Raw genomic sequence first — 24,361 nt, 5'->3', positions numbered from 1 at the left:
TGCCCACCAGTGTGGGAGACCCACATGTTCCTGACTGCAGGACTAAGGGTTTTATGAGGAGACAACATTGATTCCACATCTTTAGTCTGATTTTCTCTTCCACAGTGTTACCAGCTGTGGAATAATATTCCACTGGCTGGGATGAAACACCCTCCATTTCCCCCCACAGGAGGCCAAATCTTATGAAGTACCAACCAGGTCTTGCAGTTCTGTGTTTCTGTTTTCCTGAGCTTTCCAGGGAGGGAGTTCCATGAGGAGTTTAAATGCAATCCTAATGTTAAACATCAAGTAGCCCAATAGTGTCTGTGCAGTGACCTGAGTGTTTGGAGTAAGGCTTTGCTGGGTTGAGGCATCCAGCTTCCAGTAGAACTGCATAGTTCAGATTTTCCCTGAAAAAAGAGCCCAACAAAACCCCCACACTCCTGTGCTGCTGTTGACAGGAATATAGTCTTTGGGGAAAAAAAAATAGAAACTAAGGAAGATGGATTGAACCTTAAAAATAGCAGCCTGTCATTTCAAAGAGGAGGCTGAGAGCATGAGGCAGGTTTCATTTCTATAAAAGATTTATAATTAAAAAAAGGTTAGTTGAATTGAGGAAAAACTGATCCAGAGATTCTCGTGTATCAAGCGACACCTGGGTAGAAGGAACAAGGCACAGAGCCTCAACAAAGCTTTTTAATTTCTACCTCATCCCTTCAGGTAACAAATTTGATTTGATTTTTGTGATTTTTTTTTTAAAAAAAAAAAGAATGATTTTATATCAGCCAGCTAGTTGGAGAAGGCTGAGGAAGTGAAGTCTTTAATTCCCAGATCTGTATATTAATATAATTTAACCAAAGATATAGTTGCCAGTGTTAGAACGCAGTGCAAATTACCTAAAGCCCTGGGAGACTTCTGTGTGTCCAGAAGGCGAAATCTCAGCTGTCCTGAGAGCTGTGTCCAAGAGCAAGGACCTGCAGGGAGCAATTAGATTGCTCACAGCATCTTACTCACACCTCTAGCCAGTAGAAACTTTGCCAGAGGGCACAGGTATAAACACTAGAGTGGGCTTTGGTTGTTGGGTTTTTTCCAGTTAAACTGCTGAGGGCTCATTTCTGAGCAGTATCTCTTGTGCTTGTTCATTTTTCCAGGAAAGAGAGGAGGGGGGCAAGAATAGGGGGAGGTTAAAGGGAGGGAAATATGTCACCCTTTATCAGATCTTGCAGATGGCTGGGCAGTTTTGATTCCCAGTGAAGTAAATGAGAAGCACTGCTATATTTGGGGGGTCTTTAAGCAACATTTTTGTAGTGCCTGGTAGTTTTACATGGGAAGACAGTTGCCACCTGTGTCACACACTGCTGAAAGCACTCCCTCCTCTCTCTTAGATTTATTCTGTCCAGTAACCAGCTATGATTTGCTTTAATCCAAACAAGGCAATTTAACCCAACTCCAAATTTGAATCAGTTGCCTTTTATTTTGTGGCTTTTCTCCCAAATCCAGAGCAGGCGACTCCCCGCTCCGTGTGGGCAGTCCTGGGAGTTGTTTGATTTGAGGTCATTGCGAGATTCGATTTTATATAAATTTTTTTTAGGGGAAGCCAACAGGTTTCTGACATGCCTGTGTAGAAATAAAATGTAAAAGGCGAAGAGAGACACCGAGATGGGGAAACTGTCCTATTACCTGGGAGTTGGCCAACGTGTCACGTTGATGTGTCAAAAAGCTGAGGGGGCTGAGTGATGGTTCCAGGGACGAGCCCCACGGGCGCCTCATAAACAGCCCAATTCCGAGGGAGCTGCAGCCCCACAGTGGGGTTTGCTGAGATCCCTTTTGTTTCCAGATGAGCGGGGCGAGCGTCTCGTTTATAATTAACACGCCGTGTCCTGTTAATTCCTCCTTTCCCTCCCCGTGTTCCCCGTTCTGAAGTGCAACGCTCCGGCTTCACCTGCGGAATACATCCACCGGATCGGGAGGACGGCTCGCATTGGCTGCCACGGGAACAGCCTGCTTGTCCTGGCGCCTTCGGAGGCAGGATATGTCAGCTTGCTGGCTTCTCACAAGATTAAGTGAGTCAGAAACGCGAGCAAAAGTTTCAGCTCATCCTTGCTAATTAACCTTCCGTGGCACTTGCAGCGGGACTGTGTCTCGTGCAGGTTTTAATAAGAATTTATTAATTCTTGTGATCCAGGACTGGCCCCAGACTAGCAAAAGGAGAAGAGGGAAGTGCGTGAAAATCATCAGCCTGACAGATTGTGCGTGAGCGAGTGTGTGTGGTGAGGAGCAGAGAGGAGACCATAGTCAGGGGTCTTTTTCACCTCATTGTTTTCTCTCTGGCCCTGGGTTCAAATCGCGACTACGTGGAGATCACGAGTCAACCGAGCCTGTCAGATGCTCCCTGGCCATCTGCCTGCATGGCACCATATTATCAGAGGTATTATCAGAGACTGTGCTTGTTCTTCAGGAGAGATCTGGTGGAGAAATTGCTGGGGAGATGTGGGTCATACCTGGCAGGTAATCGACCAAGATGGGTTGTTTAAGTGGCTTGTGACAGTCCTGGAAGGCAAAAAGGGAGGGTGGACTCTGCAACCAAATTGGAGTGTGCTTCCAAGCCTTGGGAAGGCTTCTCTCACATCAACTCTAGCTTAGACTTGGGAGTAGACAGCAAGGAGAGCAAGCCAGGCTCAGTAAGGGCCTGTCCAGTGTGCAGTCAGGTACCTGGTGGCCAACACATGGTGAGATTTTAGTCCATCTCTGCTTGCACAATGGTCCTTTTGTGGGGAAAACCCACAACTGGCTGCTCACATTGCTAGGCAGGAGTGCTCGTGGGTCTGGAGCCTCCTCAGCTGGGTGTGTGTGACTCCCCTTGCTTCCTGCAGTGCTGTCTCTCAGCGTTTGAGAACATCAGCAGAGTCCCCTCAGTGTTGTACCAGTGTTGATGGAGCCCTGTAAACTCGAGCACAAATTAGTCCTCTTTTATTTCTCGTGTTTCTGTCGGGTGGAGCTGCTTGGAATCGAATTTGGTTTTGCATCCTTGAAACAAACAATTGTTGGCAGTAAATACAGGCTTATTCTAGGCTGTGAGCCATTTAGTGGTCTAACAAAGAGCCATCCATCATCCCAGGTAACTATCTATTAAGCAGACACCAGCAAGACATGGAAGGCTAAGCTGACAGGGGGTTTTTTTCATGTAACAAACAGCACTGACATTTAAAGGTGAAATCCCACATAATTGTGAATTTTTAACTCCAAGTGGAAAGTTCTATTTTTCTGTTTTATAACATTTTGGACGTGTTAGGGGAAGGAGAGGGAAATTTCCCTCTTTTTTATTTTAAGTGTTCATGCTTTTATCGAATTTTGTTGGTTTTTAACAAGTTTAAGTTTGCTCAGGCTGGTAATTACATCTGCTAAGGGGACCTGTTGTTGAGCTGGCCATGGTCTTCAGGAATCTGTAGAAGACTCTGAATGAGCAGGGGGAGGTTTACGTGAATTTATTTTTCCTTCACTTTTCCCAGCCGAACAACTCTGGGGATTGTCTTTTCGTGTTTGTTTGTTTGATGTTCTTCATAAAACGTGCTGCCCTGCAGATAAAGGACTGGCCAAAAAGGGAGTGTAATTTGCCTTCCTTGACCCCCATCTTCGGAGGGAAGGAAGCAAGTGTCTAATTGGCACGGGAGGGCCGTCGGCCCACTCGCAGCCGTGTGGCCTCTGCTCTTCCCACATGGATGTGGGAAGGGGCACCAGGACAGAGCAGGGAGCTGATGAATTGCAGAGAAGATGCAGGAAGGCAGCTTGGAGCTAAAGGCAGCAAGTGCCATCAGCACAAATTGCCGTTACCCTTCATAAACAGAGCATTATGGTGATAATCCTGACAATTTAATTCAGTGCGAGGGCGAAAGACAGCATGTGTTGGACTGTCACCGAGCCTCTTAAGCACTGCTCATTTTTGTTCTTCACCCTAAGTCTTTGCAGCTTTTGACTTGGTCTGCACGAGTTACTGGAGTTTGCTTTTTTTTAATTTTTTTTTTATTCTTTGCTTAATTTTTAAATCTCTCGAGTTTTTGTCGAGGATGTGTGTGTCTGGTGAAAATTTTTTTTAATTCGTTTTGGGGTTTTTTTTTTCTTTTTTTTTTTTTTTAAATGAAATTCCCGCTGGGTTTATTGAAATGTAAATACTTCATAAAATATGTATTTTGAAGAAGACAAAGCATGAGATGGGTCCCTGCAGCCTTCAGCTGGTGTAAATGAGTGGTGCTGTGCTGGTTTACAGCAGATGAGGATCCGACCCAGAGTTTTTTCCTAAACCCCTCCACCCACCCCAGCATGCATGGGAGTAAGTCCAGGAATGTTGAGAGTCGGAAGTAATGAGAGCAGACATGGCTTTGTTCCTGGATGAAAATCCACTTCGGAATTAGAGATGACTGCCTTTGAAATTGGAAATCGCTCGCAATTAATTTTCACCGGTACCTGAAGCCTCTCCTTGGCTTCCACTGTGGAAAAGCAGCGTTAGCCTTTGCCAAAACCATCTCACTTTGGCTCTGCTGAGATCGGGAATTCCCGGTGGGGCTCGGGGAAGCTGCAACTTTCTGCTCGGGCTTTGTGTGGCTCGAAGTTGTGGCTCCTCTCCCCAGCTGTAAATTCCTGCATGCAGAACATGCACACTCATGTTTTCTGCTCATTTCCTCTTTCCTTCCTCTCTCTTTTTTTTTTTTCGCAACTAACAGATTTTCCTTCAAAGGGAGGAGGCAAGAAGCAGAAGAAAGTCTGTGAGGTTCACTTTTTTTCCCCCTTCCTTTATGTCTCTTTTAGTCCCTTCAGCTGCAATCTCGCAGCGCCTGCCTCGACAGCTATCAGATAATTTCTTTATCTCCTAACGGCGGCCTAACTAATTTATAAAGGAAGAGGCATCACCGTGAAGGCACGAGTCGTTTCTCTCCCTTCTCCTGGGTTGTGCAGACCCCCCTCCCCTGCTCCCCTGGCTGCTCCCCGCTGTGAACCAGGCTCACAGATCTGTTCTGCTGCGCTGGCGTCGCGCCAGGCGAGGGGAGGATCGGAGAGGGGGTGACAACTCCGACAAATCAATGTCAAAGGTTTGACATTTTCATTCATAGCGGCGTCAAAGCAACCTTTGCCGGGGGTGGGGAGGGGGAGGCCTGCTTTTCTCTTGCTTAAGTGGTTGCCATTTATGTTTTAATTTACTGTTCTACGTTGCAAAACCAAACAGAGAAACCCTCGGTTGTCGTTTTATGCTCCATTTCCCTTTCTCCCCCATCGCTCCCCCCGCCTTTCTCCCTGTCCTCTGAAGGAATCTCCCAGCTGCACAGCAGTGGGGCTGGTCTCCCATACAGGAGGATCTTATGGCCTGTCCCTGTTCCTCTGGGCCATCTCTTTCCCACTCCTTATGCTGTGGTGGGGTTGAAAAGGCAAGATTGCAAAAGTAAATGTATTTTTTGCTTTAACTGGTAAGGGCTGGGAAGCAGGTGAGGATCACTGTACAGAGTATGGCAAAGATTCATCCATTCCTGCTAGCCAGGTGTTTAGAGAGCTTTGAGTGAAAACAATACCCTTGTTCTTATAATTTCTTTCTGTACTTTACAAATTGAAGAATATCAGCAATGTTTCCTTTCAGAACCCACAGGCACCTTTCTGGCCATGTGAGAACTGTTGGACCCCAAAGATTTCTCTCTTCCTTAAGATTGATGTAATCCCAAATGAACTCCTTGGCTTCTGTGCATTTATGATTTATTCTGGCATTGAAAGGAAAGGAATCTCTTTTCTAGAAATGACCTTTGCCCATTACTGAAAATTTAGGCCCACAAACTTCAGCTTCTGTAATCTGAGTAATTCCCTTGGAAACAGGACCCAGTTTGGATGCAGCTGTAATATTAATGGCCTGGAGCTGCACAGCTGTTCCTGTGTTGTCACCTGGTGTGTGTGTGTGCCCCATAAGACAGTGTTAAAGAGGACAAAGAATTCCTAGTCTCCTGTAAATGCACCTCTAAGTAGGACTGTTTGCTTGGAAATGAAGCAAGTTTGTAAGCATTTCCATATCTGGGCCATAGCAGTGCCCAGCAGTGTCTTGCAAGCAGGACTGGAGAATAAATCATCTGGTTGAGTCTACAGGAGGAATGTGAGTCGACAGAATGAAAATAAATGCCCAGTGTGAAGCCTGGCTAGGACAGCTGACTGAGGCTCCTGCATTTGAAAAAAATGCTGTGGGGTCCCTAATGGGCTGGGCTTGGGCTTTGCACTTCAGATGAGAGGGAAGGTGAGTTCTCAGAACAGGGAAGGAAATCAAACTGTGTAGCTGGTGTCAGAAGTGGATTTTGAGGCTATAAGTGAGTTGGAGGGTGAGTGTGTCCTCTGGGAGGTGTCTCTGAGCTTTGACCCAGGCAAGGTAGCCAGGAGTTGGAATGATGTAGGTCTTGTGGGAAAGAGTGATGATGTGACCAGAAGGAATGAAGGTGTGGGAGAATTGGCTTGATAGGAGAAGATCCTTGGGATTTTGTTGTTATCCTCTGAGTCACTATGAGAGGAAGGAGCTGTGTCTTTACACAGCTTTAGCTCATAATTTTGGGAGCATGGTCTCTAACAGGGGTGGAAACAAATGCATGTAAACAGCAAAGCATTTCAATCCTTTGAGTGAGGGTTGAGTGTCTCTTATTCCAGAGGTTCTGGAAGCTAAACTGGGGGAGACAAGATGTAGGAGAAGTAGCAAAGTAAGTAGAGCACGTTTCCAGCCTCTGTGTGTGTGTGTCACAGTCAATCTCTTTCTCACAGTTGCACAACCAACCAAATACAAACACCTGCCCATGGCATCAAATGTACAGTGAAATGTTTGACAACCTCTTGGTTCAAGGTGGAGGTTGCAGATCTTATTCTTTAGAGTTACAAAGCAAATTTACAAGAAGCATTAATGTTATGAGCTGCTTCAACTCTGTCTGGAGTTTCTTTTAGTGGAAAACGTAACCAGATGGTTCCCAATTGTCTTCTCAGTGCAAGGAAAGAAAAATTCTGAAAATAATGGAAGTGTAATTAAAGACCTAAATTTTTTCTTCAATCAGTTCCTCTGGTTGAGAGCCAAGGAGACTTTCAGTGAACTGAAAGTCCACCCTCAGTTATTCTGATGCTCTGTTAGAACTGGAGTGTGTGTTGGTGACTTACAACACATGACAGGATTGTGGGTGAAACTGTGTCTCTGTGACACAGAGGGAGTTTAACTGGGGCCAAGACTTCACAGAAGTTACAATTTGAGGGTTGCTGAGGGAGTGCCTGGGCTAAGACCTCATTTATTTCAGAGATAAATCCTTAAGCTGAACATGTAAATCTCAATCTTTTTGCTCAAGTGTTTCCAGTCTGTGGCTTGTTCCACTTTGTATTTCTAAGTAGGAGAAATAGTAATTTTGTCTTTGCTGCCTCAGTGTTTCAGAGATGAAGATGGAGAAGGTGTTAACCAGCCTGATGAAAGATGATCGCTTCAAGTTGCACAGACCAGGGAGGAAGGTGAGTTACTCTGCTGATTTTGGAACTGCTCCAGTTTTCATCTACCAGTTAAACACCACAAGTATTCCTGCCTTAGCTTCTTCATAACACAAGGATTGGTATAGCCATGATGTCAGGCAGTCCAAATAATTACAGAACTGCCTTATATCACAATTTTCCAGAATTTCTTGTCCCCAAAAAGCAGTTGCTTACTAACTCTTCAGCAATTATCTTTGTAAAAAACAATAAAGGCTTCTGACTGCAAAAGCTTAGGGGTTTTTCCCCCCCCTTCAATGTTTCTGTTCTTCCTGGGTTTTCTGCACTAAAATACTGTTGGAGATGACAAATGGCACTAAACTTCTCTGAAGAAATAAGGAAAATGTATTTGGTGATGTGTTACACGGGGTTTTTTTATCATCTGTATTTACTTGGAGCCTAAAACAAAGCTCCCTGGTTGTCAGGCACCTTTTTTATTGACTTGGGCCAGCTCTGGGTCTGCCTTCAAGCTGCTAATTCACAGAATTCAGTCATTTGCAATTGATGTCCCGAGCGTTGCTGCATCCTGGCAAATTAAATCCTCCAAGAACCCTCATTTTGAATGGAAGTCAAGAATGTGTCAGGCATGATGCAGCAGCTCTTTTTTTTCCTCTTGATGCTGTTTTCCCTGCTCGTGCTCTCTGTTACACCGTGGATGAGCCGCCTTGTTTCCCGGGGATGACTGTGGTGTTCTTGGTAAACATGCTTTTGAAAGATGTTCAGTGTTCCTACACACCCTGTGTCTCACAGAAAGCCAGATCTGAGCTTTCTGTGCAGCTCTATTTAAAGCTCTTTCCCACCACTGCACAGTTTTTGGCTGAAATCAGCCTGTAAATGCCTATATTTTAAATGTCTGGATCATGCCTAGGATATGACCTCTTAACTCAGCAGATATGTAAAAGTTTAGTTGTGCTTTGTTAATGCAAGAAATTATTTTAAATGGTTCTTCTGTGTGTAAATACTTTTCTCCCAAATGTGCTTATAGGGGGGTAACTTTGGGTTTCCTCTGGAGAGTTTTTCACCAATTATATTTATGCAGAAATTGCACTTTAAATTTGTTGCTGATGTTGGGCAGAATGTTATCTGTTCTGGGCTTGAGGACAAATGTTCTTTTCATGGAAAGTGGGCAAAAAAAAAAAAAAAAAAGAATATGTTTGGTTCCAGGAAATTATGATTTAAGTCTTGAAAAGTGGCAAGAGAAAATGCCTTTGGAACAGCAATAAAAACCTAACAAAAAACCTGCTTGCTCCCAAGACTGCTCAAATTGGTATTTCATTCTGCATACTTAGGCACAGATTTTTTTTTTTTTTCAATACTCTACTTTTGGCTTTCCCCTTTTCCTTCAACAACTATAAACCCAAACCCTGTTTGAGAGGAGCTGTTGCCCTGGTTTGGCTCAGCTGTGCTGCTGGGCAGGCCCTGCCATGGCAGGTGCTGCACGGAGGTGGCACAGAAGGAGCTGCTTCCTTTCACTTGCAGTCAAAGGTGGGATTAAATTCCTCTTTTCCCTCTGACAGTGGGACTGTGCTGTTGACTTCACTGGAGCTCAGACATATCCACTGTGGCTGTCAGAGGGTCTTAATCTGCTGCAGGAACTTATAAACGCAGAATAACCAATTTTTGTGTGACTCTGAATCTGAAAGGATTGGGACTGAGGAATGGAGTTCATGGGAAAAATTCTGTGTTGTTTAATGGGGATGAAATTGCAGCAGTTCTGTCAGTATAAAATAGACCCCACCAGGAGTTCCTTGGGAAAATGTATTAAATACAGTCAAGATACATTCTGTTTGTTAGCTGTTTTACTGCCATCAGGGCTCTGTGAGTGGTCAGCAGTGCTGCCTCAGAAGGCTGCAGGGGCATTTTCCAAGGTTTGATGAGGGTTAATCTCTATCAAATCCTGTAAGTTTGCCATACAGACAGTGCAATAAGCTGGGAATGCAGCGGGACATTGCTTGGGACAGAGAGGTGTCACAAGGAACTGAGGCTGATCCAGTTGTGGTGTTGCCATTGGAGAGAGTGTGAGCTTTGCTGATCAGCTCTGCATGCACTGAGTCATGTATATATTATAGGTGCACACAGGAACCTCATTATAATGCTCTTCAGTTCTCATTGCCTCAACTCAAGTCCATTATAAGTACCACGTTGGAACATGTATTTTTTGGGCTTCTGTGTGTGCAGCCAGGGAGCAAGCTGAAGTGCCTGTAAAATGTATATTTTATATTTAGGTATATAAAATATATATGTGGCTATGTCTGGGCGTGTGAATGTTCACCTGCCTACAAAGAGAATAAATTTGATCTTTCAACTTTTATGGAGGGGGGCAGGGGGACTTGGTGAGTTCTAGAGAAGGTGTGTGGAGGTTAGTAAAAAGTTGTTATTAAAACAAAATCCTTCATTTTGTTTTGAAGTATAATGGAAGCAGGAGATGTTACAGCCAGGCTTTTTGGTGTTTTTTTTTCTTTCCACCATCTCTTTTTTTTTTCTTTTTTTTTTTTACTGTTTTAGAAATGAACTTTTCTATCTCAGTCTGGTCTTACTGTGTCTCAATTCCTTTTTCATTATCATATTCTTTTAATGAAATCAGAAGTTTTCAGTACTTATCCCAACCTCTCAAACCTAAAACCTGCCATCTTTATCACTGGAAGTTTCCTTCTTCTGACAGAAATACCTGTGTGTTTTCCTGGTGGAGTTGGCATTTGGGGGAGTTTTCCTGATGTCTTGAACTGGTTAAATAATGTTGCACCCAGACTTTCTTCCTTGCTTCCCTTCTTTTAGCTTACAAATACTGTAATTGTCCACAGTCATTTTGCCAGTGGTTCAGGATCTATCAGAACAGGATTTTAAGGAATCACAAGGTAGAGAAAGTTCTTCTATCCCACTATTTCTCCATAGTGGCCATAGTGCTGCTTTTTTAACAGATGTAACAAATTTAGATGGGGAGCAGATCAAGCAAACCTCTGGGGTAGGCTTTTATCTTGGAAAAATGTGTAAGGGTCTCAAATTAATTGTCCTGTTCGTCCAAAGCAGGATACAAGCAGGATTAAAGCTTGCTTGTGTGAGTAAAGCACGTGGGATGGCTTCCCTGCACTTCCAGTGGCACTGGTTTATTTGATCTGTCCAGACACTCACATCATGGGCAGGTTTTATTTTCACAGTTTGCCTCTGAGTCAGTTTTAAATTTAGATTTATTTTTCTATTATTATTATTGGGGTGGGGTTTTGGGGGGTTTTTTTAGATGAACCTACCTGGAAGGCAGGAATCAAACACAGGGATTTTTTTCATGCCCATTAGGGTGCAATTTTAAAATGAGATCTGTCTCAAGGGGCTGAAGGGGATAAAAGGCAAGGTGGAGGTGGGAGGAGGGGAGAAGCTGTTTTCTGAGGACATTATGTTTCCTGCCATTTGCTTTGTTTTTTGTTTATATCTCTTGGACTGACCTCACACTTTGGAAATTATGCACCTACTTTTTTATCCCTCGTTTTTGTCTTACTTTTTTTATTCTTTTTTTTTTTTTTCTTTATTTTCCCCCAGCACCAGGAAGAAGAGATGCCTCATTTTGAAACCTAAAGGGGGGAATAAGAAAAGTCCTTTGTAATATATTGCCATATTATCACTAAATCCCCTGACAGTTGTGACACAGAAGCAAGTCACCTGTCACTTAAGCTTGAGGTCTCTTTAATTTTCTCCTGGAATTCGCACCAGGCTGTCTTTAATTTGAGGCCTTTATTGGAATTCTGAAACCTTTCTGCCTCCCCGGTGCTCAGATCTATTCTGAGTGCTGTTACAGAATGTATACAATAACCAACACAGGGATTCAGAGGGGGCTGAAGCACTGTTTATTTAACACTCTGGAGGGATTTTCGTGCTTATTCGGTCCTGGCTACCCGGCTTTCAATATCGCTTTGACAACCGTTATGCCCTTCTCATTAATTTTAAACAGTTAAAACACAGGAAAAAGAGAAAAAGTTTTCATTATTAAAGTGCTTTACTTTTTAATAACAGAGGATTCTGTCCGCCAGGGGAAAGGGCAAACCTCACTAATTTCACATTCATATTAAAAAACGCTGGGAAGGTGACACTTTGTGCTGCCAGGAGGCTTAACAAAAGGAGAGGGATGGAGGCAGGAGGAGCAGGCGGGGCGGGAAAGTTTTATGTTTCACGTCAGTGGAAACTTGTTAGTGACAACAAGGAGTGTCCACTTCGGGGAGGCACCTCCACTTGGCCTTTATTAAACCCCTGCAGAGGCCCCTGGGCTGGAGACTGTCCCAGCTGAGTGACAGGCACAGGTTAACTCAGACTAAAAGGCGTCTGTGAAATGTGTCCAGAGAAGGGCAGCGAAGCTGGGGAAGGGTCTAGAGAGTAAATCATGTGAGGAGCAGCTTGGGGGGCTCAGCCTGGAGAAGAGGAGGCTCAGGGGGGACCTTTTCACTCTCTACAACTCCCTGACAGGAGGGTGGAGCCAGGTGGGGTTGGGCTCTGCTCCCAGGGAACAAGTGAGAGGATGAGGGGAAATGGCCTCAAGCGGTGCCAGGGGAGGTTCAGGTTGGACACCAGGAAGAATTTCTTCATGGAAAGGGTTGTTGAGCATTGGAATGGGTTGCCCAGGGAGGTGATGGAGTCCCCATCCCTGGAGGTGTTCAAAAAATGACTGATGTGGCACTCAGTGCCATGATCTAGTTGACAAAAGTGATGGTCATTCACAGATTGGACTCGATGATCTTGGAGGTCTTTTCCAACCTAAATGATTCTGTGAGCTGTGTTGTGAGTCTTTCTTGAGTGGATCAGGAGACAGATAGCAGAGGCCAGAAATCTGGGAGCCTTAAAATACCCACAGTTTTCTTTGGAGATGCAGGTGGACAGTTCCAGGTAGTGAGTGAGCAGGAGCTCCAGGCCCCAAGCATCTTTGCTTGGTTAGAGAATAACCTGGAAGCTTTGGGTTCCAGAGAGGGGACTGTGGAGGGGATTTAGACCACATTTCAGGTCTGTCTGTGGGCACATTTGCTACTGGGTATAGAGTAGCAGATTTGGTCAGCAGAACATTCTGTGTAGGGTTCCAGCAGCGTTGCCCACGATCACCGGGGTTTGTGGTGTCAGCGTTGTGGCTCCCCTGGACTGGCAGCAGTGCAGGGCTGTGAGGGAAGGAGGGGTTTGCAGCATTAACATGCAGATCTGCCAGAGAGGGACAACAGGATTGTTGCCTTGGCACAGGCCTCCTCCAGAATCCTGGGAGCTGGATATTTGTTGTCAGTCAGCCCTGGTCAGATGAGGGGGTTGACTGGTATCGAGTTTCTGCCTTGGATTTGGCACTGTTAGACTTTGGATGCTGGTTCCTGTCTGAGGAGTATTTGAGAACTGTGGCCCTTTCCTGGGAGAGGTGCACATCCATGGATGCCTGGCTTTGCACTTTGCTGTCAGCTTTCCATCAAAAATTCACTTGTTTCCTGGTCCACACTTCCTTTCTCTGCCTGGGTGCCTTAGGGAGAGAGGCAGCCTCTCTTCTCCTCCCAGTAACAGCTTGCTCCCAGGAATGTTTGTTTTCCATTTCCTGAACTGCATCCCTCACTCTGATCCCAGGAAAGCTTGGGCACGTGCAGAACTGCCCTTTTTGGTCTAAGGAAGTTTATTCTGTCATGCCTTTGGTGTCTTCTTCTAGACGAGCCAAATGATGGCAGTTCCAGTCAAGTGTGATGTGTTGACAATGAGAAAATTCCATGTAGAAATTAGTGAAGGAATTAATGAGAAGTTCATTTAGTCGCCTTTGTTCACAGGTACTGAATTTGGTCTCTTCTCTGGAGCTTGGGGGTAAATGTAGATCTCATGGATCTCCTGCCCCACAAGTCCCAGGAACCAAGTGCAGGTGTTTTGGGGAAGTGCACGGGGGAATTTGCAATATCAGCCTACAACTGTTAGTGTAGAGTCTGGGAGAAGTTACTCCAAATAACTCCAATGGAAACAAGGAGTGGGATCTGGCCTGTTGAACCTGGAAGAAAAATAAAAAGAGGAAAGGGGAAAAAAAAGAAAAAAAGCAATGGAGAAAGATAAAAAAAGATACGTGACAGATGTTAGAAAACACAAAATTAAAACTGATTTGCTCTCCCCACCACACAGCCCTCACTGGCTGCTCTGACTTTAACATTTTTATCTGGATTTTTTTTTTTTTTTTCCTCTAGTAATATTGAGAGGATTACCTTTGTTGGCCCCTGGGTAGTTACTGTGTGATTTTACTGTTATTAAATCTATTGTAAACTGCTTCATTATTCCTGACTCACATTCTCTCTTTCCTCTAATCCTCCCGCCTCCCTGGTAGAAATCCTGTGGCACCAACCCTCAGGAAGTCCGGGAGAGGGCCACGGTCCTGCAAACCAAATTTGAAAATCACGTTCACTCCAGCGAGGGGATGGTCCGGTGGGCAAAGAAAGGTCAGTGTGTGCTTCCTTCCAGCTATTCCAGGAGGGCTCAGATGAGCTGCCAGCCTTTTCTTCTGGGGAAGAGCTTCAGGGAAAAGGCCTGGAAGAAACATTTTGGGGCCGCTGGGCTCTGTAGGGGGTTGAGACAGGCCCAGAAGGCTTTGGGATGATATTAAATGGTAATTTCTTGTGTTCCCACATTACGTGCAAATGGGATTTAATCTTGGCTTTTGATGGGATTCACTTCCAAGGGCCCTGACCCAGTCGCAGGAGTGAATGGATTGTGTGTGTTGTGCTGGGAAGGGAGTGGGTGACTTGCTCCACCACATCCTGGTGCAATTCCCGTTGGATGCCTTCAGTTCACACTAGGGATGAATTTGAAGCCTGTAAGGCAGGATGCCTTGGGAGCAGCTCTTAACAGGCAGGGATATAAGAGAGGAAGTTGTTGTGTGGGATGGGAGGAAAATGAGAGAGGGCAACAACTCAAGAAGGCAGGAAGACAAAAAACTGGGGTGGATTTAATAATTGTAGTTACATGCAAATCTGGGACTTGATCTCCCATCTTTGCCAAGCAGGATGCACAGCAGTTGTCACTGAGCAGTGTAAGACTCTTCCCTTCTGCCTCTCAGTTTGGAAAATTCAGAGGAAGGTATATATGAGAGAAAGATGAAAAACTTGCCAGGGATGTGGTAGGAAAATAGACACTGAACAGTCGCCAGAGAGGAGCCAAAAAGGTGGTGCAGGGTGGGCACCCCTGTTCCATGTGCTGTTGTGTTTGGAGTGGGTGCACCTGAGAACTTGAGAGCTACTGTAAGGGGAATATGGGAACCCCAAAGCTCCTTGGAATTTGAGTTATTGAGACGAGTCCACAAAACACAAACTCTTTATGTGAGAGACTAAACCACTCTTGCTCACAATATTTAGGACCAGAGCCTTTCCCCTTTTTTGAATCTCCTCTTCCCACATGTCTCCCTTCCTGATTGTTTTCTTTTTTACCTCATTTGTCACTTTGATCTGAGTCAAATTCTCCTCTCTCAGCTTGTGTAGAAGTCCTGTTATGACAGTTCTGCAGCACTTCCAGTTGAGAGGGGTCCTGGTGAGATGGGTTTTAATGGTCTGCATCATTTCTGTTTACCATTCTGTATGCATGTGCATACAGGTCTGGTGCAGGTGTACCACGTGTGCTAAACTACTTAAATCACTCTCTAAGGGGTCCAAAACCAAATGGGGAAATTGGCCTTTGAGCCTTCTCCAGTTTCTGGAGAAACTGGAGAAGGGGAGACTTTCCAAGATAAAAAAATTATCTGGAGTCCTGAGAAGTGATTGTTCAAGAGGTCAAAGGTGCTGTTTTTTTCCTGAGTGTTGTACTAACTTATTAGGTGATGACATAGAATAATTAAAGCAGCTACTGGGACTGCCTGCTTACTCCAAATTAATCTGCAATGCTTTTAATGATGTGTGGCTGTGCTGATGGGCAAAGTATTTGAAATTCTAGTTTTTCTCTTTGCTCTCTCCCTGCCACTGCAAGTCACTGGGCTGATTTCTCACCCCACCTCCAGCTGCTGCAGTGCTGATTTTAGTCCCTTGGGGTTTTGAAACACCTTTTTCCTACAGTGAAAGTGTTGGAGACTTGCTACACAAGCAGCTTGCACCCATTTTCAGGTGTGTTGTTCTACTTGCCTGGTGCAATTACTTTTATAGCTTTTAAATCCACAGTCTCAAAGCATGTGGCTAATATGATCATAGTCCTTCATTCTGCCTGGATGAGCTTCTTGCTGCTCCCCTGGGATTTCATATACCCCATGCAAACTTCTAACCTGAGATGTCTGTGACAGGGACAACCACTGTGGTCCCACCTAGAAAACCTCAGTGGTTTCTCCTTCCACAGAGTGTGTCACTGTGTGTGCACACACCCACCCACCCACACTTGTTGCTGAGCTCAGCATTAATAACTTCTTGAGCCACAGACAAGAAGTGCAGAGAACACATCAGGAAATGCTGAAATGGTGTGCATCCCATTTATCTTGTAGAGGAGCACTCCACCTCTTTTTCCAACTCTGCTATCTACATATGCAAATTTTCCACTGCTGAGTGGCTTCCATAAGCCCCCTCTTCCTCCCCTCTGAGCCAGGCATCATGAATAATTAACATGGCAGCTGGCTTTTGCTTTCATGGCAGACAATCAATTGGAAACTGTGCCAGAGGTGCATTTGTTTCTCTCTCTTTTCCTGCTTTTCCCCATTTTCTGACCCAGTCAATGTTAATAAGCAGTGTTTGCTCTGCAGCCCTGCTTTCGAAAGGCGAGTGGCTCCCTGCCCGCTCTCCCCTTCTGGCTCGGGGTCCCGTGGTTTTCCCACTCAAATGGAATGGTTCAGTGAAGGTGCTGCCCTTCAGACTTGATTGACTGATCAGCAGCAGTGAGGTGGGTGGGAGGAGGGGTCTGGCTGGGCCCTGCTACTTGAAGGATGAATTGATCAAGTGTGGAGCCCCTTTTGGGAAGTGGGGGATTCTCGTCCGAAGGGTTGTGTGGTGACAGGCGCTTCCTTTTGGAGCTGTGGGGACAGACAGAGCTCAGGAGACTGTGATCCTTTGTGCTCCTGAGAGTGCAGAAAGGGTAAGGAAGCAAACCCTGCCGTCCTCCTCCATGTTTCCCAATTTTACAGCCAATAGTTGAGCATTTTGCCTCATCCTTTCTGTCCTCTGCACCCGTGTGTGGAGAGGGACAGCAGAGTTGCAGGATTCCACTGCTGGGGCACAGTGCTCGAATCCATGATGGGTTTGGGGCATCCTTCCCTCCTGTTCCCACTCCAGCAAAGTGCCTCCTGGTTTATCCTGTGGCTGAGGCTGTGCCCTGGGGCCAGTGCTGGGAGCTCTCACCTGGGAGCACAGGGAACAGGTTATGTCACCTGTCTCACTTTCATATCTATTACCCTCTTGTCCCCTGGTTAAAAGAACAACAAACCAATCCATCTAAACCCCCATCATATATAGCACCTTTTTTTTCTTTTTTCCTCTGACTTTCCACACTTCCATTTCCTGTAGGAAGATGGGGATGCACAGGTGGAAAGGACTAATCTAAATCCATTCTCTTATATGAGCCCAAGTCTGAATCCCACCCCAAGCCAGTATATGTTACCTTAGACTCATGTTGGTGTGGCAAAAACTGTAACAGCTCAGGCAGTTTGCTCCTATGACTTTTAAGATGAGGAATCCTTTACATGAATTATGGCCTGACCAGCACTGTTACCAGTCTTTGTGAGTTGTTTTTATAAAGCTCTGTCTCTTTGATCACAAAATCATAAAAGAATTTGAACTTTAAAAAAAAAAAAAGCTTTTAGTATCTGGCCACTTTAATTGCACATAAAAGCCAGAAAACATGACTCTGACAACACTGAGAGGTCTAAAGACCTGATAGTAAAGATTTTCACATCTGCAAAGGTCTTCATTTTAGTCTCGTGGGTGCTGTAATGAACATCAGCAGCTCTGAGCTCCTGGGGAGTGAAGCAGTTTTCTGGGCTGGGGTTTTGACCTGTTGGTTCAGCTCTGGGTTAGTGTCCTGCAGCATTCCCTGACTCAGAGCTGAGTCTGGCAGATGCCTGTCAGGACTTTTTGGGAAGAGAGGGGCCTTTGACACTTTGATTATTTAACTGATCTGGGGAGTTGGTACCAGCAGCCTTTCCTCTCTGCACGGCTGTGGGAGCTGAGCTCAGCCTTCATAATAACAGGATCTGTAGTATCCACCCTTCCAGATGCTGTGAGACAGAGCTGTACTGGCTCCGATGGGACTGAATTCAGAGCGGGAGCAAGTTCCTATTGTTCCTTTTGAAGAGTTACACCTTCTCACAGGTGAATTTGACCAATAACTTTGTGAAAAAAAAGCAGCAGAACAGGGGGTTTTGAAGGCACTTGGGCTGGTTTATAAGCCCTCAGCAGGATGGCCTTCAGAAGAGACACCGAGACAGAGTATTTGGAATTTAGCATTCTCTTTTTTGGGAAAACACAGGTCTCTTGGTGCTCGGGTGCCTCTGAAAGAGGAGTTTTGTGAAATTGGGAAGAAGGTACAAAAAACTCAATCTTTTCTTCCCATCGATTGGGAAAAGGAGTTCGCTTTGCTCAGTAAACAGAGCTTTGATGGATTCCCTGGGTCCTTCCAGGAGCTGATCTGCTAAAATGACATTTTTATTACTGTTCATAAACTCCAATCTCCGGCTGCTGCCAAGAGATTAGACATAAGCTGTGGGCAAACTTGCTGGTCCGGTAGCTCAACGGGCAAGGGCAGGAGAGGTGAGAGTTTAGAGCTTGCTGCTGCCAGGAGTGAGAGGGAGAGAAAGAGGCAGGTGCTGGTTGGAGTGAGGGCTTGGGGGGGACACAGGAGGTTTAGCAAGCAGGGGAGCAGCAGGGGATTGAAGGGAGGCATTTTCTGAGCTGTAGAGTTTCCTTGCTGGAAGTCCCTCTATTCCCAGAGCAGAGGGGACAGCCTGGGTGGAGTGAGCGTTCCGGGGAGGAGCAGAGGTAGTGCTCATATTAGTGGATGATTGTCTTTAGAGCAATGAGCCCTGAGGGGAAGGGCATTACAGGAGTATAAAGATGTGAAGGGAAATTTGCGCACAGTTCTATTATTTTTCCCTTTTGAGAAGGTGAGCTCTGTTCTCAGTGTGCTGATGAGTCAGGAAATCCATCCGGCTCTCAGATATTTATAAGGGACTAGCTGGTAACTGGTGAAAAATGCATGGACTACTGGGACTCTAATATCAGAGGAGCCTTCCTGTGCCATTTCCATGCTTCTCTTTCCCTCTCTTCATCCCTGTATCTCTATTCCCTCTCTCCCCTCCTCTGTAGCCATTCATTGTCAATGACTCTTATGAGACGAGCTACAAACATCACCTTCTTGGGCTGAAGGGGCCCCCTTGCAGGAGGCAAACCCAATGCAATTTAATGTGCCTTTGTTTCAGTTCCTGACACCTCTCCAGCACCCACCTTCTCCTTTTGGGATTGTACTATTACTATGCAACCTTCACAGATTTTTAACATGCCAGCCTTTCCTACCAGCTGCTGACCAGAAGGTGTCCCAAAGGACAAGACCGATGTCCCTTCAGCTGGAACAGCTGAATCTTTAAGTGTATATATATAAAAATGCAGCAGCAAACAGAATTCACCCCTTTTTTTTTTTTTTTTTTCTTCCCCTCAGCACTGCAGTCTTTCCTTTGTGCCTATACCACCTACCCCAGGAACCTCAAGCACATCTTCCACATCAAGTCTCTCCACCTGGGTCACGTGGCGAAGAGCTTTGGCCTGAGAGATGCCCCCCAGAACCTGACTGCTCTTCCAACTGCAGGCTCAAAGAAGAAAACCAAGCCAAGACCAAAAAGGTGAGCCAAGCTGAGCTGGTTCCTGAGCCAGGGAACACCACATGACACACTGTGGTGTGCTTTGCTCCTCAAGGTGGATTCCTGGTGCCTGCTCCAGGACTCGAGTGTAAATCAAAAGGCAGATCTGCTGGTAGAAATGATCCTTCTACAAACCTGTGCTTTGCTCCCTGTAGATTTAAGTAGTTCTGGCAAAAGCATTTCTGCAAAATCATGTGAGATCTTCTCCCAGGAAGAGTCTGCAGCAAACTTGGAGTTAGAGCTCTGTCCCCTCTGGTGTGTGCACAGGGATGTTCCTGGGTAATCCTATTCTCTGTAAGGAATTGGAGACTCCCTGATGGAGGAGCAGAGCCCTAAATCCTTTTCTGTGCTTGAAAGGGAGCTGAAGATGCTCAGTACATCTGATCCTGGCTACTCTGGGTTGGTTCCACAGGACAGATAATCCTGATATTACAATGTTAAGGACATGCTCTCTTCCCTCAATGGCAGGGTGGGAACCTCTGGCTTGCCAGTAAAATCACTGCAATAATTCAAAGGAGGAGAATATTTTTTCTTTATCAGCATCAATTGTGACTCTTTCCATGTAATTGTTGCTACAGACTCTGTTAGCAAACGTTAGCTGTGCAATGAAAGCATTAATCCACATAATTGTTCCTGGGCTGGTCACATCTCCTGCACATGTACATATCTTGTGGTAAAAAAAAAAAAAAATGCAAGGGGAAGGGATTTTAAAATAAGAAGTTGGAGCCTGCATTGTCCTGCTTTCAGAAGCCACCAGGGACAGGCCACTGCTCTGCCTCCTGCTCCAGCTGACCCTCCTCAGCAGATGGGCAACAGGATGGGAATGCCCCTGTGAGCAGGGGATTTAACGGAGCTTTATTTCGGGAAGAATAGCCTGATTAGCTGATAAAGAGCATGTAAGATGGTATGGGGTGGGCTTTGATGTCTTGCTGGCCCAGCAGGGTGTCAAGCTATGACTGACAGTAGCGTGTCACAGGATTACTTGGGCTGTAACAATGCCTCTCTCTGTTCCTGTGATGTTGCTACTCTGTTAGAGCTACTTTTTCCCTTGTTACAAACCTCTTTTAGACTCGGGTTCCTCCTCCCCAAGTCTTCATCCCATTATAGCACAGACAAGCTCAAGATACAGTAGGTAGTTTATGCACAGGATGTGTGGGGTTGGGGGATGTGGAGGTGTTGGAACAAATGGTCTGAGAGTGATTTGAAAGCTCATTTGCACGTGGATCATATAATTGCAGCTCAGGGAAAGTGGGCAGACTTTGCTCAGGTTTGTCACGGCTCAAGCTCCAGATTTCAAATCCAGGAGCATCTGGAAAGTTAAGACCCTGCAGAAGCAGCCAAAGTTGTGATGTGCAACAATTGTTCCTGCCTGTGAAACTTGTTTCTAATCAGCTTTCTCTGTGTGTGCTTAAAAAATTAAATAAAGAGAGAGGATAAATTAGTATTTATAGGATAGTTTAGAGAAAGTGAATATAGATTGATATTCAGTCTCCACTGGCACAAATCCAAGATAGTGCCGTTAACTTAGAGAATTGCTTTTGATTTCACACTGACAGAGCAGAAAGCAAAATTCAGCCTGCCGTTTAGAAGACAAATGGGTTTTAGTTGTAAAATGCAAGGCTTGAAATTATAACAGCACAGTCTCAGAGCAATCTTTTTAATTATATTTCTCACGTGATACTGTGAGTGCTGGTTGTCGTATTACACATTGTCTCCCAACACCCGATACTTGTTTTTGATCAGGCTGCTCACTAAAGCCTCATCTCTCAGCACCTGCCTGGAGAATAAAGAACAGGCAGTCCAGGGTGAAAGTGGGGTAAAGGCAATCGTTAAGTGTTTCCTTAAGAGGACAAAGAAAACTTTTCATTTCTTTTGAAGTCTCCTTTTGTGCTTCACGCCTCCTTGGAGAGCCTGCTTGGGGAAGGTGAGACAGCGAGAGGGAGCAGCCAGGTGTGTGATGTTTCAGTGCTGAAATGTGGGAGCAGCCCTCTCCTGAATGCCCATGTAAACTTCCATGTATTTTTTAAAGCTCTTTGTGCAAACCAGCTGTCCCCTTTGCCGCGGTGGGTCTTGCAAAACCCGATCTGAAGAAGGAAAAAAAATAACTGCTCGCGACGTTTGTGAAAGTCGAAATGCTGTGTTTAGGTGAGAGAGGAGCACACGAACCAGATACTGTATATTGAGTTACAGTACATCAGCTTAGTAAGTGTCTGGGCTCATGCTTTTACTGCAGGGTGGATGCAAGGAAGCTGATCCCACTTCCATTGAGGGATTAGCTGTCCCTCGCTCGCTGCGGAGGAGCAGCGTGCCGAGGAAGTCGCTGACATGCCAGATAGACATGTCTTTTGACTCCCTCACAATGCAGATGCCAAAGACCTACTGCCATTCCACCATCCATCCCTGTGCTACTCAAGTCTTTTGCATTTTGGATCAGGGGGCTTTTATGGGCTTCTGTGGCGACTGATGGTCTGTTTTCTCCTTTTGAACTCAGGAAGCCCAGTGTGTGCCCCCAGAGGGTTCCACTGCAATGAGGAGTTGCAACTTAATTTGCCTCCTTTGTGAGTACAAGCCATTACAAAGAAAGAGACGAATCTTTAAGTTCAGTAGAATCTGTGAAACTCCTTGCTAGAGGAATCTCTGATGCCAGAAACGCTCAGAAAGATTGAGTTTACTTAAAATAACATATTAGCTGCTACAGCACATGCAGAAAGTGATATAAAAACTAAGGTAAAAACCCCCTCATGCTTCAGAGTTTAAGTCCCAAGGCTTAACTAAAATGAGATCAAGAAAAGGTGTCCAGGGTGCTTCTCCAAGGTGTCCAAGGTGTTTAAGGGCATTTATGTACATCGTTATTACAGTGCCATTGCTCTGAATATGGAGGTCAGCATGCCTTGAAGGTTTTGGCTGCAAGATCATTGTTTTAATTCATTCTTCAGCATTTAGTGGTCAGATAGAATTAGACAACTCCTGGGAAATACACCTTGTAACCCTGTGTGTCCTCCTTTGCATGGCCAAGGCAGCAAAGGGTGAAAGCTCGTAGCCTTTTATCTTCTCTCCCATCTCATATCCTTGATTCCACTTTTGAACATCTTGGCACTGACAATTATGGAAAGACTAATACAGGGCTTGTGACTCAAGGCTGCAGCTGGGCCTCCCTGAACAACAGTTTTCTAATCATTAGAAGCAGTTTGCCTGCCAGTTTTTACCTGCACATTTAGAGCTTTCTTAATATCACTTAATTAGTCAAAATGCAAGTTTGGAATTTTGCCCACTGGGAATTTCTCTTGGTTTGGGCATTCTGCTCTAGAAAGCCAGAATGGAGCTCAGGTAAGAGTGTGTATCCATGGGCTGGAGTGCAGATGGATCCAAAAATTAGAGTAAGAGACGTGGCTGCTGCAAAAGGAAACATCACCATCACTCTTCATTAAGGCAGTTCAGGGACACAGATGAGTCCTGTTTACCACATCATGATGTTATAAAAAAGTCCTGTTATGGAATTAAAGTTTCATAGTTGTAAAATCCATCTGATTGTTATCTGCACACTGCAGTGCCCTTTATTACTGTCCTGTTCCACCGTGGCCACAGCACAGAGCCTTTGTTCCATCTCTGAGCAAGCAAATAGTGCTGGAAAACCTCTGTGCTGTGTGGTATGCACCAAAAATTACCTCTCTGCAATTGAAATATATTCTATCCTTTAGGCTGGGAAAGAGCCTGACAGAAGCAAGAATCCTGGGAGGTTTCCCAACCTTCCAGTGCTGCTTTTCTTTTTCCATGGGGCGACAGCCAAGGGATGGTAGTGAAAGTGAAACTGGGGGTTTGTCTCTTTGTAGCTGAAATACAGTTGACTTCAGTAGGGTGAGGTGGGCTTTGCTGTTCAGCACACCTTGGCATGAAGGCCACCCTGCTCTGGGTGTTCTGGAACAGGCTTGGTGCTCATTCTGGCTGGGTAATAATTTTCCTCGATCTTCTCAAGCATCTGCATCAGCTGGGAACAGAGGACCTGGGCCATCTGTTGACCTGTCGAGAGCAGTGTAGGATTGCTGATGGATTTCTTGCCCCCACTCTGCAAAAACAACAGCAGAAAAACCAACCCAAACAGGGTTGCATTGGCTGCAGATGGTTCATCCAACACTATAAGTAGAAAAAGCAGGTGTTGCAGCAGCCTTGGCCCAGAGGTAACCCAGCTCTGCTGCTGGCACGGTGTCAAAGAGCTGTTGGAGATGCTGTCAGGCAGATTGATAGTGCAATCCAGGTTGAAATGTTTTCTGATAAATGAAACAGCCCACTCCTGTCTCCTCCAAAGACACACCATGAGCTCTGGGGCCGTGCGTCACAACTTCCTACTCCTTGTCCCTCAGCTGGAGCAACTGGGGAGCCTTTGGTTGCTGCAGATGCTGGGAGTTGGTTAAAGGTCACCACACTTGCTGCACTGCATTGCAGCAGCATTTCACACAGCTCAAGACAAAGGAACAGGCAGCAGTGCCAACCAAGTTGAGGGAGACACCTCTAAGAAGCTTACTCACCACTGAGGTAAAAAGATGAGCAGAGGTGTCTTCTGAGCCAGCAGATGATACCCAAGGAACCCTTCATGTATATGTGCCACTACTGTGGCATGAAGGAGTTTTTGGCTTGGAGATCAGCTTGTCATTCAGTTCTCTAATGAAGCAGATGTGCCAGTGAGACACACATATTGGGATTTTGAAAAGAACTTGAAAAATGGTGTCATGCTTGTCCCTTTTCTTGTTGTTGTTACTTGGTCCCTGCCCACCAAAAGGTTTGAGTCTCCATATCCAGGATTGTGGTTTGCATATTGTAACAAATGCGATCCAACTAAATCAGGTGAAGCCTGATCATCCTTATGATCTGCTCAGGAATGCTTGGGAGATAAAGGGGATGTTAAATAGAAACAGAACAGTTTGTGTGTGCTGTTCTTCGTCTCTCCTCTGTGCCTTGGAGCTGTCCACAGCCTCTCAGCTTTGTGGAAAACATCCTCAGGGCTTAGTTCAGTGTTTGGTTTTTTTCTTTGCCACAGTACAGTCTCTGTTACTCCACTGTCTTGTTGTTGGTGGCTGTGGA

General features: G+C 45.4%; 1 protein-coding gene across 1 annotated transcript in view; it reads left to right on the top strand.

The window, feature by feature from the left end:
- The window catches only part of DDX31 (DEAD-box helicase 31), a 47,002-nt gene that overhangs the window by 18,823 nt on the left and 3,818 nt on the right, over positions 1 to 24,361 (top strand). The window contains exons 16-19 of the mRNA XM_027739342.2: positions 1,903 to 2,042; positions 7,395 to 7,476; positions 13,799 to 13,910; positions 19,087 to 19,267. Of these exons, the coding sequence (XP_027595143.1) occupies positions 1,903 to 2,042; positions 7,395 to 7,476; positions 13,799 to 13,910; positions 19,087 to 19,267 (515 nt within the window). The remainder of the gene's footprint in view (positions 1 to 1,902; positions 2,043 to 7,394; positions 7,477 to 13,798; positions 13,911 to 19,086; positions 19,268 to 24,361) is intronic.

The sequence above is a fragment of the Pipra filicauda genome, unplaced genomic scaffold, assembly GCF_003945595.2.
Source record: "Pipra filicauda isolate LSUMZ 115617 unplaced genomic scaffold, ASM394559v2 scaffold121_size3267253_pilon, whole genome shotgun sequence".
Taxonomy (NCBI): Eukaryota; Metazoa; Chordata; class Aves; order Passeriformes; family Pipridae; genus Pipra; species Pipra filicauda.
The sequence above is the reverse complement of the archived record's forward strand: the minus strand, read 5'-3'. Positions and strand labels throughout refer to the sequence as shown.